We start from the raw sequence: 15,181 nt of genomic DNA on the forward strand, positions 1-15,181 counted from the left end.
GCAAAGCAAGTCATCCCATTGCTTCTGTGTCGTCTCGCTAGCTGTCTGTTGTAGCAGGGTGCTTGCTCTCGATCTGCATATCCCCGTACTTCACTCCATCGCTCAAGCATGATCGATGATCCTTGCAGGCGTGTAGGCGTCTACGTGCTATGCCCACACGTTCCTCCGCTTCTACCTCTCACGTTGTTCGCTGTTAGTTGAGTGAGCCCGTCAGATCTAGCATGGACGGGCAGTGTAGGCCGTGGATGATCAGTGGAGAGTCAAATATAACTGCCTGTCGACCTCTTGACCACTTTCACACGGTAGGATCGACAAAGGCAGCCGACTCAGCATATATGACTACCGCGAATACTTTGCAGCGCCATGGGAGACTTGTTGAGTACTATACCTCGTTTTCGTGGAGCTCACAGTACCGCTAGTATCTCGTCCAAAGCCTATCAGTCAAGCTACTTCTCCGTCTCAACACCACAGCTTCAATGACAAGCGTTGGCTCGGTATTCATCCATCCATCCATCCATACGGAAGCGATGAGTCAGAATCAGCTGCTGTAGCAGCAAGCAAGCAGCTGAAAGACCCCGCAGCTGACGGTGGAGGGGAAAGAGGCGGAGCTGGCTCCGGCCAGAGAGAAAGATTGCTGCCCTATGTATGCGCGACACCATGCAATGCGAGTGCGGCGGGCACGTAAGGGAAACAGGAAAGAAAACTTTCTTGGAAAAGTAGGGGGCACGATGCGTCGTATATGTATGTGACAGACAGTGAATTCTTATTTATTTTTCTTTTCGTGCCACATTGATGAATGCTTCGATGCTGCCGTTATTACGACCGCCCACGCCACGCCCACGCCAAGCCACGCAGCCCTTTCCCCAGTCGTTGTCGTCATAGGCGCTTGATATCGTTGTCGACGATATAATATGTGCGGTGATGTAAAACCCTACTCTGCACGCACATGCAAAGCAACTGCTGCATATGTTTACATAACACTCTTTCTCTATCTCTCCGATCTGGTAACGATTTCGATTAAACGGTGTCACATCCCCGAGATCTTCTATGCTTCCTTCTACAACATTCAATCCCCCTGTTTAACCGATGTTAGACTGGGCAAGCTGATTTCCCTTTCGTATGGGACAGCTATTTCTTTTTTTGAATTTTCTTTTCTTCTTCTGACTGTTTGCCTATGGTTTGTCCGATTCATGCTGTTCGCCCGTTGGCATTGTATTTTTCTTTTTTTCTTTTCAAATAGATAGCTGGTGTAAGGAACAGGGTTGATCAATGCAAATGCACTGCAACGACACTGCCGAGCCGATACTCCAAGCGGTGAAACAGGGTGTCCCCGGTTGCTCTAAGCAAGTTAACAGCGATCCTACAGCTAACGGATGGACAGCGTATAAGGATGGAAACGTGTTGGAGCCTCGCAGAGAACAATGGTCGCATCAAGTGTCGATCTATTACTAAAACATAGTGAAGGCGTACGAAAGCTTAGTTCAACCCATTTCTTCTTTCATCCATGTATGACCATAGCAGGGAGGGTTTCAGAAGCGTGTATCAAAGCAGCAGTGAGATCAAGGCCGTTCGCACGTTGTCCGGGGCCATTGCTCGCTCGCTCCCCATCGAGCCTCACTCTCCCATTTTCCCCTAGGTAGGTACGTCGGGCGTCCATCTCACCACCGCACCGTTTCCGACAAGCCCTTCCCACCCACCCCTGCCCGCTCATCGCGATCACAACAACTCTGTTTGGACCGGATCCCCGACGACTCCAACAGCTGTCCCGTCGATCCATTCCACATGCACACCACACGCCCGAACGAACGATCCAAGCGTGCCGATCTTCAGGCTGTGGGTACATATCAACAATCCAACGCCATGCACCATGCAGGGCGGCGCGCGGGAGAAACCTCGTAATGTACGTACTTAGCGCGCCGCCCCGCATGCTCGGGTGGTGCCCGCCGCCGCGTTGTTTTTTTTTTTTTTTCCTTTGCTAGTTATCCTCATCACTCATCAGCACGGATGCGGACTCTTTGCCCGGGCTGCCTTGACGTAGTTACGTAGTCTATACGGAAAGCGCGTACTCGCCTACGTGCCGATATTCCGAGTTTACGGCGGGGGTGAAAGGGAGGGGGGGGGGAGGGGAGGGGAGGGGATGATGATGATTCAGCGAGACCCCGTCGTCTCGGGATCCATGTTGGGGCGTATACATGTAGAGTGCTCTCTCTCTCTCACACACACTCTCTATCTCGTTCCACCACGCAGCTGCTTTTTTCGTGCGCGTGTGTGTGTGGAGCGCTGTCGTATCACGAAGAGAGAGAGAGAGAGAGAGAGATACGATATCGACGCGGGCCCCCGAGCCGCGATCTTCACGCGAATGAGAGGCTCTTCCCTCCCCCTGCCTGCTTTTTTTTTTCCCCGTTTTCCCCTCCCGTCGTCGATTTTGCTCCCTCGGAGCATTATCTGACCATCTGCCCCGCCCTCTATTCCTTGCCATATATGTAATCCGCCCGGCCGTTAATTACCCACTTTCTCTCTCTCGATTAATAATGCAGGGCCATGACCGAGCAAACAGCAACAAAAGCCTCGCGAGCCCTTTGATAGAGAGAAAAAAAAAAGTAAACAAGAAAAAAAGAATGGCTACCTACATGACAAATCCCCACTGTTTTTCTCTGCCCCACAAATAGTCGGTATGCGGGAAGGAGGCGCCGCTTCCCTCCTTCTCTTCTCCCCCCGTTTCGCGGGTGCGCGCCGACATGGGGCCCGTAGATATGTCTCAGCACGTCATGTATATGGTATGCCCGGTAATGACCATGGTCGTGGTGGTGGGGAAGGGCAGCAAAAAACGAGCAGCATGGCATTGGTCATCGGTACCTAGGCAGACGTGATGCTGTTTGTTTGTTTTTTTATTTATTCCCCATTTCTTGGAATTTTCGATTTTTTCGTCGTGTTGTAATAATATGCATGAGGGTTCGGGACCACCCACCGAGCTAACGCACAACGCAGCTTTGACGTGCATGTATACGAGAGAATGAGAAAGCGAAGGCGGTTGGAAAAGCCCTCATCAGGCTGCGGTGTCGGAGGGGCGTGGAAAACCACTCCCGGCGCGTTCAGCCTTGTGTTTGGCTTTCCTTTCCTTTCTTTCCCCCCTCCGGCGCAGTTTGTTGTGGTAAACTTGGGTTGATGCTGTGGGGGTGGGAGTTGCTTTCGCTTCCTCTGGCTCCTCTTCTTCGGTCTGTGTAGGGGTGGCCACGTAAGGCAGCCTCGCCATTTGCTCCCGGCGAAAGGGGGGAAGGGGAGGGGAGGGCAAAAGGGAGGGAGCGTGAATGTGAATGATGTGTACTCGACGTGCATAATGGCGCGAGGCTGCTGTACACGTCAACTCCCTGCGTGTGTCTTTTGTCGCGCAGCCAGCTTGCTTGTTTTGGACTTCCCGCCCCCTCCCCTACGAAAATGAGGATGAGCGGAATTCCGTTAGCGTATATTGGAAGGGCTCCTTTGTCGCCGGCCAATGGAGGAGAGGTTCCCGTCGGAGGGGGCTCCGGGGAGGAAGGGTAGAGGAAAACAAGACTGGGGTGGGGTTGATCATGCTACAATTCCCGCTGCGAGGGAGGGGGCGTGGGAGTGAGGCGTGGTGGTAAGTGGTGATGCCGAGGATGGGTATTCTCTGGTCATGCTTCTTTTGCCCTTCTTCGCAGGTCTGGCGGCATCTGCCGGCTGACAATGTTCCCAGGCTGTCGTGCTCTCACCACCGTGATGAGCCTGGCCTTGCTTGCTTAGCCCGACATTAGCCGATGCATTGGCGCAGGGAGGGGTATGCTCTTTCATTGCCCGCATATGGAGACGTGCAGTGTTCTGGATCGTGTAAGAGAGGAGGATGCCGGAAGGAGCTGAAAAAACAACCCTCCTCCCGACTGCGGTGACACTCGCTTGCGGAAACACCGGAGGATAGCGAATCTCTAGGGGTGGGTCTCGGCAAGAGAGTGCTGTGGCAGAGATCAGATGCCGCATCGAGTGCTTGGTTGGCGAAGGGCGGCACGGCATGGGCATCGGCGGGGCAGCGTTCTCATTTCTTCAGATATCGGCGCTTGGCAGAAGAAATGGGGCAGAGGGGAAAAAGGAAACAGACGGAAGGGGCGTGCTAGGCTTCGGGCAAAAGAAATGAAGGGCGGAAAGAAGCTGGAAAAACGGCGGTGGATTCGATGCAAGAGCCAGAAGCGGCGGTTGGAGGCTAGACAAAGCCAAGAGGGCTTCTCGCATTTTCTTGGTAATAACACTGAAACACAATTTCGTCGCCAAACGCCGCCAGATGCTTTTTACCCTCTTCAGAACTCCAATGCTTTTGATGAGTGTCCAATTCCCCCTCTTTTCCGGTGCGCGGCGCTTGCCGATATGCGGCATCTCTTTTCTTCCCTCCTGCCGGGTATCATAGATGTATGGTCGAGTGCGAGACATGGCCGGTGTTCAGGTGGTGGTGAAGAGGGTGTCTTCCTCTCTCAGGTACTCGCCAATGTCGGCCTGCCTGAAGGTGGCGATGCCGGTCGGATCGAGACGGCGAGCCTCAGCAGTGGAGCGGGAAGTGACACCGAAGCCCTGCATGGACCGTCAGCGGCGCAGGGCGGGGTTGCAAAGACGGAAGACTTACCAGCGGGGTGTCGTCCATGGAGTAGACGACGACGCCCTGGTGCTCGGGACAGTCCTCGCTCCAGCGGCCGACGTGGGCCTTCAGCACGTTGCCGCCGTACAGGAAGGGCATCTCGCCGTTGGGCTTGATCCAGACCTTGTAGCGGGCGTGGGGAGCAATGGCGTCCAGGGCGGTGATGTGCAGGCGAAACTTGCCCGTCTTGGTGAACTTGCCAATGCAGGTGCCGAGCGAGAGCAGGTTGGGGCGGGCGATGCTGGTGGCGAGGTTGGCGATGCTCTCGCGCACGTAGTAGACGCGGTTGTGCTGGATGCGGAAGACATGGCGGTCGTTGTCGGGGCCGTTTTGCGGGGCGATGAGGTGGTTCAGCGAGCGGCCGGTGTAGTTGGCCAGCTTGGTGAAGAGCGTCTGGGTCTCGGTGTCGGTGAGAGGCCTCATGGCGGGCGAATGGGCGTGGGGACGGGCGGTAGTGGTGGTGTTGACGGCGGGTTTGATGCGGAGGACGGCGTCGCAACTTTTTGTCGGGGCTTGGCGCAGCACTTCGCCGGCCCGCCGCCAAAAAATTCCTGGGCCCGCGCCGCACCCCGACCGCAACCCACCGTTTCCCCAGAGCAACAATGGCCCGCCTGCCTGCCCCCAAGAGACGGCGCTTGTCGCCTCCCGACGACGACGACGCCGCCAGCGACTCGCCCAGCCACGCTCTCGCCACCTCGAGCTTTGCCAACTCCACCTGGGACCTCGAGCAGGACTATGAGAACCGCCCGCGCTCGCTGAAAAAGAAGAAGGAGGCCACTCGCCTGCCCATCAAGACCCAGGATGGCCGCGTCGAACACGTCCAGGTCGCCGAGCCCGACAAGGCTGAGCCAGCGGACGACGACAGCTTCCTCGGCACAAGCAGCGACGACGATGAGGAGGAAGCGGCCGAGCCTGTGCCCGAGGCGCCCAAGAAATCCGCTCGCCAGCAGCTCGTCGAGGCCAAGGAAGAGCTTGCCCGCGTCGCCGAGCTGATCAACGAGGACCCGGAAGAGCACATTGGCGCCCTGAAGCAGCTTGCCGCCTTCGCCAGCTCCAAAAACGTCACCGTCAAGAAGCTGGCCCTCGCGACCCAGGCTGCCGTCTACAAGGATATCATTCCCGGATACAGGATACGCCCGCTGCCCGAGGACGGCTCCAAGGAGAAGCTGTCCCGCGAGGTCCGCCGTCTGCGCAACTTCGAGCAGGCCCTCGTCCACGGCTACCAGGACTACGTCCGTGACCTGGCCCAATGCGCCAAAGGCAGCAAGTCCGGGGCTTCGGAGAGCATGGCCGGCCTGGCCACCGTCGCCATCAGCTGTGCCTGCAACCTGCTCACCTCTGTGCCCCATTTCAACTTCCGCGGAGACATCATAAAGATCCTTGTCAACAAGCTGAGCACCAGGTCCGTCGACCAGGATTTCGTCAGGTGCAGGGAGACCATCGAGAAGGTTTTCGAGGACGATGAAGACGGAAATGCCTCCTTGGACGCCGTCACCATGATCACCAAGATGATCAAGGGCCGCAACTACCACGTCCACGAGAGCGTGCTCAACACCTTCTTGCATCTGCGCCTGCTGTCCGAGTTCTCCTCCAAGGGTTCGTACGACAGGATCGACAAGCCCGAAGACGACATGCCAAGAGGCAAGAAGCCCAAGGAAAAGCGCGAGTTCCGCACCAAGAAACAACGCAAGATCATGAAGGAGCAAAAGGCCATCGCCGAGGAGATGAAGGAGGCCGACGCCGCCGTGAGCCACGAGGAACGCGACCGCCTGCAGGCCGAGACGCTCAAGCTCGTCTTCGTCGCCTACTTCCGCATCCTCAAGTCCCGCAGCCCGTCTCTGATGGGCGCCGTGCTCGAGGGCCTCGCCCGCTACGCCCACCTCATCAACCAAGACTTCTTCGGCGACATCCTCGAAGCTCTGAAAGACCTGATCAGCGACGCCGAGAGCCTCGAAAACCAGGACAGCGACGCAGACGACGACGACGACGACTCCGCCGAGAACTCGGCCCTGGGCACCCGCAACGCCACGCGCGAGTCGCTCCTCTGCGTCATCACCGCCTTCGCCCTGCTGCAGGGCCAGGACGCCAGCAAGGCGGCTTCCAGCCTGCACCTCGACCTCAACTTCTTCATCACCCACCTCTACCGCACCCTGTACCCCGTCAGCCTCAACCCGGACGTCGAGCTCGGCGCCAACTCGCTGCACCTCCCCGACCCCAACGCGCCCCACCAACAACAACACCAGCAAACCCCCTCCGCCAACAAAATCAACGTCCAAACCACCACCGTCCTCCTCCTCCGCTCCCTCTCCTCCGTCCTCCTCCCCCCCACCGCCATCCGCGCCGTGCCCCCCCTCCGCGTCGCCGCCTTCACAAAACAGCTCATGACCGCCGCCCTGCACCTGCCCGAGAAGTCGTGCCTCGCCGTCGTGTCGCTGCTCGCCAAGGTGACCAAGGTGCACGGCCGCAAGGTCGCGCCGCTGTGGAACACGGAGGAGCGCCGCGGCGACGGCGTCTTCGACGCGCTGGGGACGCAACTTGAGAGTAGTAATCCGTTCGCGGCGACGGTGTGGGAGGGAGAGGTTTTGAGGTGGCATTTTTGTCCGGGGGTGAGGGAGGGGTTGGGGGCGGTGGGGAGGGGCGTGGCGGAGGGGATGAAGTGAAGGAGGTGGTTTGGTTGGTGGATGGAAGTGTGGTGTGCAGAAAGTAGAAGCTTTTTTTTTTTTTTTAGGATGCCCGTGGGGGGGTTTTTGTTGATGGCGTATTATGTTGTGGATATGTGTCGTAGATGGGCTGCTCTTCTCTTCTGCGGCTGATGTTGCTGCCGGATACCAACATAAAAATAAAGCTTGATCATCTTCTTTCTGGAATAGGGACCTCACTCTCTTCCGCCGTCTTTTAAAGTACCGCTGAGGCGCGGCTCTCGGTGAGGTGATACTCCCAACTTGTGCTTGAGGATAAGGGATGAGAGAGGAGAAGAGGGCAAGAAAGAGGAGAAGGGGGAGGAAAGAGAGATCTCCATGCGATGCATGTACATATTCTTCCCCGTCGATTTACTTGTTAACTCTCCATCTCCTTCTTCCACTCCCTTCGCGTAGGTAGATTATTAGCGTCGCGAGCGGATGGGTTCGTTCTACGACGCGTCTAGATGATTTGTATATACAGGAAAAAATCAAAACGTATATAATTTTCCCTACGGATAGGTAGGTACACTTTTCGCATGTTGGAGGAGGGGGGAAAAGTGCTAAGTCGATGCGCACGGCAAACAAAGATGAGTCGTAGAAACACCTCTCCTCTACCAACCCATTTATATACACACATACACACAAATACACCGTACCGCCGGAGTGAGCTTTTCATAGACATCTACATATATTTCCGCTTTCCGGCCTCCCGCATCTCCTTTCCTCTATTTTCCTTTTTTCCTTGGTGTGTTCCACCACTCCACGCCAGCTCGATATGGCGAGACGGTATACGCTAGTGCTACTGCTACTACTACTACTATTACTACTACTACTGCTATTACTGCTGCTACTACTATAATATCTAGTTACGTGAAGAAAAAAAAAACTTCTTTCCTACACACTTACTCTAGTATATACAGCCTCCATATTATAGACCTTTAGCTTTCCCTACTACCTCTTATCTATCTATCCGTGTAGCGGTTATTCTACCAAACTTTTACAGCCGACTACCTACGGTTTTTTTTCTTGCTCCATCTTAATATATATACCTAGAAGTAGTAGATCTAGCCGCTTCGATTTTGCCCCTCGTCCTTTTCCTTTTTGGTTAACTACTACTAGTATCATTACTCTTCTAGGAAGAAGAAGAAGAAAAATCAGCGTGCGAGTAGCGGAGGTGTGTGGGAGAGAAGGGATTGCCGGTTTTATATTCCGCGGTCGTTCTCTAAAACCTTGCTCATAACGTCAGACTACCACATCATATTTCACAGTGGAAAGACAAAAGAAAAAGAAAAAGCGACACTGGTTTTAATTATATGTTTGCGTATTGTATGGTTCATATTATAGCTCCTTCCCCCGTGAGAGAGCAGCAGCAGGCTAATTGATTGCGAGAGCATCACTCCTACTACTATACTACCTCGAGACGGTAGGAGGGAAGGAGTACGAGTAAGAGGAGAGTGAAGAGGAGGAGGAACGAAAACGTTGCCCTGATTATAAGATCGTGACGGCCTCAATAGCGACCTGGTCGATAAAGCGCCGCCCCACCAACGATAGTAACAACTTTGCCAGATATCAGGGGAGGAAAAGGGAGGGAGAGAGGAAAAGAGAGAAAGAGAGAGCGAGAGAGAGGAAAGCGTACCTACCCACACGCCAGCCTACGCCCATCAATCAGCTAAATCAGCCGACCGGCCGGCCTCGATTAAGAAAAAAAACCCCTTTCTGCATAGGTACGCTCGTACGCACATGCATACATATACATGCAGCAGCAGCTCACTCCAAGGTTCTGCACACATACCCAAGCAGAGGGAAAAAACGGCCTCTATGTATGTGCATGCAATGCACGGCCATGCACACAAACATACCATACCGTCCACGTCGATGCCCGTCGACGCAGCAGGGGAGAAAGAAGGGGAAAAAAAAGAAAAAAAAAGAGACTATTGAAGGCTACTAGCTGGGCTGACTGACTGGCTGGCTGGCTGGGCTGACTGGCGCGCGCGGGTGGCGTGTGTCTCTCGTAACGGTCTCGGGGAGATCGGGTTCCTTCCCGTTGGCTTGCTTGCTAGGTGCTGCTGCTGCTGCTGACCGCCACCGCTGCCGCCTTTTTTCTTCTCCCCCTTGTACTCGTTCAAGCCTCACATAGGTGGTATTCAGGGTACCTATCGCCTGCCTTGTCTTGTCCTTGTGGCACGGCAGCATGCAGAAAGGAAAAGAAAAATCTCGCATGCTGACTTTCTTATCGTGTTCCCGAAGAACGGCGAAGAAACCGAGAGGGAAGGTCGAAGCAGGAAGATGGGGAGAATTGCCGACGGTTGATCCATGTGTTGTCGGAAGAGGAAAGAGGAAAAGCAAAAACGGTTGCTGGACGCCTCGAGGTGTGGATGACGACGACGATAACGATGCCCGGCCCCCTATCCATGATGGTAGCCTGCCTACACGGAGAGTAGCACTGCGCGCAACCACTTGTATCGTGACACAGGGCGGTTGCATGGTACCAAGTCGTCATGTACCATGTAGCTGAGCCGTTGAAGGAGTGAGGCTGCAGTGTGCCTTTCCCGGTTTGCTTTTTCCAATTTCTCCGAGACGAGGCAGCTGAAATGTTGCTTTTCCGGGCCCCGGCCGCGGTTCGCGAGCCGGCTGGGCGTGCAGCTAGGCAACGACCCGAGACCAGCCAGTAAGGTTCCACAGCCAGCAACCTTCAGCCAGTCAGCCAGCCAGTCAGCAATTCTCTCTCGTCACTGCCGATGCAAGATGCTGGCTGACGATGTATTCCCTTTCCTCTTCGGCGTGGTACTGAGGTGATTGCAACGGGGAGTGGAGACGGCGGCTCGCTGCATCCTCGTCACGACAAGAAGAAAATACCTTCGAGTCTAGACCGTTCGCACGGCACAGGATCCTGCAGTTTTGCTGCCATGGTTCTGGGGGAAGGAGGCTCATCTTGAGATGCGACGAAGCAAGCCTCTGTAAGACCGATGGTTGTAGGCACTCCCCCTTTCGCAAGATCGATGCATCTGTGAGTCATTTCTCACCATCACAGCCATCATGGACGTTGTACCGTGGTCGGAAAAGGGGACAGAGGCATGCATACATGGCGGTCTGTGGCGATGGTGTTCATGTCTTGGGATGGCACAGACCGAATGCGAGCCATCAGCTGAGGATATGGTGCTCGCCATATGCACATCTGACGGTTGAGTGTTTTCGTGCGGGAGAACGGGAGGGTGCTTTTAATTTTATTGGCATCCAGAACGGGGGCCCTGGTCCACTGACGTTCTCGATGAAGGACGCCACAATGGCCGTCCAACCATGGTAGAACCCTGCCGATTCCATGTGCGGTGGCTTTTGCGGATCTGGCCTGCCGTCGTTCCGACTGGTCCGCCCTGCCAAACAAGGAAATTCCTGTCACGCGCCTGCGTCCCTGACAGGAGAAATCCAACATGACGCTGTGGCACTCGGGCCGGGCAACGGCAATATTCACAATGCGGCTACCCGCGTAAAGGCATCGATCAGGGCACACCCTGAACTGCATGTTGTAATACCCCAGCCTGGAACCAGCCGTGCGGGAGCTTGGCGAAGGAACTGCATGACGCATGTCTGGAGGCGGCGTTCTCGATCTTCTCGTTCCTAGGGTAGGGCGGCGGCTGGCTGAGAAATGTGCCGCCCTCCCGGAAGCGTGCAACATTGGTACAGTGCCGCGTGGCCGCGGCTGCCGTGCATGACGGATAGACTTTGGGACCTTGACGAATCCCAGTCGGCAGACACCGACTACGTGGTGTTGATTCCTGCATTGTCGAGGTGGCGGCGAGGGTCGTCGCCGGCCATTGCTTGCTCTTGACGCGTGACGGACCGATGACCGTTTCCACCGGTGACCCTTGACGACATCCTCATGCAGACAAGGGTAAGTGTGCGTGGAGGCATGGAGTCGAAAGAAAGTTGACTCGGCTGTGACAAGTGTCCTGACAAAGCGCGGTGCTGCATGCGGACATCGGAGGCCATGCTGTGCAACGCAAACTCGCACAAGCTGACCTTGGCATGCATGACGAATCTCTCGGCAGTGCTGGAGGTCAACCATGGTTCAGGACTTCCAGGACCCCGGCTGAGACCGTTCCAATTGCCAGGTCCTGGACGGGCATCGTAAACGGGCAGGGCCGGGTTCAAATGCCAGAAAATCTGCAGGAACACGGTGGAAATCGAGGATGAAGGAAAAGGGTGGTGAATAGGGTGTGACACAGAGCAGGGGTGTTGAAGTAGGACTAGGGCTGAAGGAGCTGCAAGGCCACGCGGGTTCAGTAATCAGAAAGCGCTGAGGTGACACAGGGCATGGCTCGGACAGCTGCCTGTGCCAATAGAAAAGGGCAGTAGCCCGGTCTCTGCCGTCCGTGAAGAAACGCACAGCAAGCACGTACCTGCATCCTTCAGCCTCGGTGAAGTTTGGTCGACAGAGATGCGGCGCTCCCGAGAGCGATCGATCGAAAGAAGTCAGCAGCGTATCGGAAGCTGAAACTGACCATGACGCCAATCAACGGCCGGACGGCGGCATTGGACCGGGATCATGCGACAAGACATCGCCAACGACTCTTGTGGAACGTCCTGAACGAATGGTGATGGCATTTCAGGGATGGATATCGGATCAGTCGGTCTGCAGATGGAACGTCCGGGCGTTACACGGATAGACGGGCCAAGGTATACTGCATGGTGGGCAGGAAGGATGGAATCCTGGCGCTTGAGACATCAGAGCAGCATCGGACGCTCGACACGGTCGACCAAGCAAGGCGATATGGAGTGGAACAAGAGCATGAGGGATTGCCGGGTGTAACGCGGGATTGAATAAGGCTGCAAAAGGCGGATTGCAGCAAGCAGGGCGTCTGCTGACTTTGCTGAACAATGCGCGACACGCAAATGGAAAGTAGGCGCGCTGCAAACCCTTGGCGACGGGAGGGCGGGCGAATCAGGAGGCGAGGTCGGGGCAGGGTTGGCCATCAACAGCGGCGAGCTGCAGCAAGCATGATACACGCAATCTAGCTGAAAGAGCTGAGGCCGGAAGGAAGCATGGAATTGCAGCTGCAGAAGATGTGCGTAGGATAGGATCCGGCATGATGGAGGTCGGACGGACAGCACGACCATGGGGAACAAGCTGGTGTATTACGTTGTTCAGTGGCACAACGGCAGCGCGAGTGAGCTGATGGCTGCAGATTCAGGACGAGTCGTCAGGGAAGCGTGCCGTGCACAGGCGGCTGGCTGCCAGCTGTTCGGGCAGCAGCGTGACCGTATCTGACCCATGGTTCTTGCATGCGAGAAAAACAGGATGAAGATCAATCTAAAGCGCGTAGTCCATCCAGGAGGGCGCGGTGGGACCCTTGGAGCGACTGTTTGGAAGGCTTAGCGGGTGGAGACTCCCCTTTCTCTTTCTCGCGTCGGAGCGTGTCCTCGGCCGACTCCAAGCTGCCGATGTCACGGACTTTCTCAAAACCGAGGGACTTGAGAGCGTCCAGGGCGATGGCTGAACGGCGTCCGGAGCGGCAGTACAGGGTGATGTCGTCCTGCTTGGAGACGCCGGGGCGGTGGAGCAGCTGGTCGATGTCCTGGTACTCGATGTTGATGGCGCCGTCCAGGAAGCCGGTGGCAAACTCGGCAGGAGTCCGCACGTCGACGAGCAGTGAGGAAGGCATGTTGGCGGTCGGATGCAGCTGGATTGGAGAGATGGGATGGGATGTCGTTGGAGTGGAAGCTCCCTTCCGGCGTAATGCCGGCCACGATCGAGCCCGGAGATCGCTCCTGCCTGCTACGCAGCATACTTAACCGTATTCAGCCTCACGTTTCACCCATGGCTGGAGGACGCTGCTCTACCTAGGCAGTAGCCGCGCTGGGCACTTTCCGCACTGGATATGCGCCAGCTCGATGCCAGCCCGACGCCAACTCAACGCCAGCCGGAAAAACTCCAGCTGAGGTCTCGGTTTGTGTCGGCTAATCCATTATCAATTGCGCCTTCCAATACGTCGTCACTCATCTCGGATAAAGAGCAATCCGCAGTCGAAATGCCGTACCTGCTCCCGCGCTCAACTTCACGATGCTCGACCGGGTAATGTCTAGGAGATAACACCCGGTTCTACCCGTCCAAGAGGCACGACCCACCGGCCTAGCCTCGCATCCATCACCAAATTACGTAGTTGCGCAGCTGCAGCAATCCACCCAACACCCGTCCTCTGGCACCAGAACAAGGGAGCAGCAAGGCCAATGCAACAAGCAGCAGGGACAAAAAAGCATTGGATGATAGTTTCATTATTTCCGTAAGCCAGTAAAATCCACAAGCAATTGCTCTCCACTCGAGCTGGGGGATATCCGAGACAAACAAAAATGCAGGGACTCCGAGCCCAAGAGATAAACGCCCCCAACCATTTGCCCAATGCCCACACGTGTGTGTCCGTCCCGATGACAGAAGTAACGCCAGTTGTAATGCCAAACCCCCTATCCCCATATCATCCCGTCCCGTTTCCCCCCGACAAGCGAAAAGCTCTTTTGACGATGACGTATCATCGCAATGATTTGGTTGACCCCCCCAAAAAGAGAACGGATATGGTCGATGGGTTTTTTTTTGATCCTTGACGAAAGAGAAAAGACCTCATTTCTTCGCAGCCTGTAAGAAGAAAAAGAAAGAACACTAATCGTAAGTCAAGAGGTCATAAAATTAGAAAAAGATGAGAACGGAAAGAAGAACCAAAAAAAAAAGACATCGACCAGGAAGGAAGGACGATCCGGTTGGAAAATTCCACGGAGTTTGCTTGCGCATCCAGAAGGACGGGACGGGGGGTGTTGTGGTGATGTTTGGAGGCAGAGTACTAGGTAGGGGATCACTGCACCTCATAGAGTTCCATGGCCCGTTGCACATCCTCGAGCGATTCGCGGTCGCCGTACGCCGACATCAGCGCGGCGTTCTGCTCGCGCTGCCGCAGCGCGCGCTGCTCGGTCGCCGAGAGGCCGGGCGTGTAGCTCCCCTGGACGAAGCGCCTGTCGAGGTACGAAGTCGCCGCCGCGCCTGCAAACACCGGGCCTTGGAATCAGTCATTTGATTTGAATCTCACAGACCATAGAGGCGACCGATTGGCTTACCGAGGAACAAGAGGCCTGTCACGGGCAGGAACCAGCGTCCCAAGCGGGCCGTGGACTGTGCCGGCGAAGTCATCTTGGGCAGGTGGTGGTGCGGCTGGTGGAAGGAGACAGGGATGGCGGGGTGCACGCGGGCGGAGGTGGTGAAGGGACGTGGTGCGTTGGGAGCCATTTGAACAGCTTGATTGGAAAAAGGGACCGAGTCTCTTTGAGGAATGGATGCGAATTGGAGCGGGAATGATGTAGATAACCGGAATGTGGCTGTGGCGGTGCTGCGCTCTTTCGGTTGTGCCTTGGTCGGTAAAGGGAGACGGGTCGGTATGTCGGTATCCTCGGTACAGATGTTGGTTTAGTGTGTGTGGTGCGTGGAGCAGGAATAGTCCTGAGATTGTTCGGCGTGATGTGGGTTGTGTTTGGAAAACTGCAGGGCTCGAGAAGTGCGGAGAAGGCTGCGCTGATATACAGCGCCCTGAGTGGGCGGTTTCCAGTCGAGTGCAGTCATGGTCGGGTTACGGTCGTCTGATGCGCAGCCTGCCCTGCAGCTGGCGCCACCTCCGCACGCGACACGCCATACCCCTCCATGCCCAGCTCTCTCGTCTTCCCGTGCAAAACAACCAGCCCGGAACCGTCGCTGCTCCACTCGCACGAATATGCGCCGGAAGCGCTGTCCGTCTGGGCCCGGCCCGAACGAATGACGGCACTGCCATTATTGCATCCCGAGTGCAGCAACGCAAGAAGGTGGAGCGACGGCAGCCCCACCCCGCGC

General features: G+C 56.0%; 4 protein-coding genes across 4 annotated transcripts; 1 reads left to right on the top strand and 3 right to left on the bottom strand.

Moving 5' to 3' along the window:
* Positions 1–4,446: 4,446 nt before the first annotated feature.
* Positions 4,447–5,062, bottom strand: BKCO1_6300045 (60s ribosome subunit biogenesis protein nip7; the record flags this gene model as incomplete). The annotated part of the gene is made up of 2 exons (XM_020278143.1): positions 4,447–4,575; positions 4,628–5,062. 2 exons carry the CDS (start codon positions 5,060–5,062, stop codon positions 4,447–4,449), a joined length of 564 nt encoding a protein of 187 aa, XP_020126509.1.
* Positions 5,063–5,241: 179 nt separating this feature from the next.
* On the top strand, positions 5,242–7,299 carry BKCO1_6300046 (nuclear export protein noc3; the record flags this gene model as incomplete). Its single annotated transcript, XM_020278144.1, has 1 exon — positions 5,242–7,299. One exon carries the CDS (start codon positions 5,242–5,244, stop codon positions 7,297–7,299), a length of 2,058 nt encoding a protein of 685 aa, XP_020126510.1.
* Positions 7,300–12,623: 5,324 nt separating this feature from the next.
* Positions 12,624–12,980, bottom strand: BKCO1_6300047 (sulfurtransferase; the record flags this gene model as incomplete). Its single annotated transcript, XM_020278145.1, has 1 exon — positions 12,624–12,980. One exon carries the CDS (start codon positions 12,978–12,980, stop codon positions 12,624–12,626), a length of 357 nt encoding a protein of 118 aa, XP_020126511.1.
* Positions 12,981–14,159: 1,179 nt separating this feature from the next.
* BKCO1_6300048 (set domain protein) lies at positions 14,160–14,587 on the bottom strand (the record flags this gene model as incomplete). Its single annotated transcript, XM_020278146.1, has 2 exons — positions 14,160–14,344; positions 14,419–14,587. The coding sequence occupies 2 exons, from the start codon at positions 14,585–14,587 to the stop codon at positions 14,160–14,162; spliced, it is 354 nt and encodes a 117-aa protein (XP_020126506.1).
* Positions 14,588–15,181: the final 594 nt, after the last annotated feature.

The sequence above is a fragment of the Diplodia corticola genome, assembly GCF_001883845.1.
Source record: "Diplodia corticola strain CBS 112549 chromosome Unknown scaffold63, whole genome shotgun sequence".
In the NCBI taxonomy this organism is placed as follows: Eukaryota; Fungi; Ascomycota; class Dothideomycetes; order Botryosphaeriales; family Botryosphaeriaceae; genus Diplodia; species Diplodia corticola.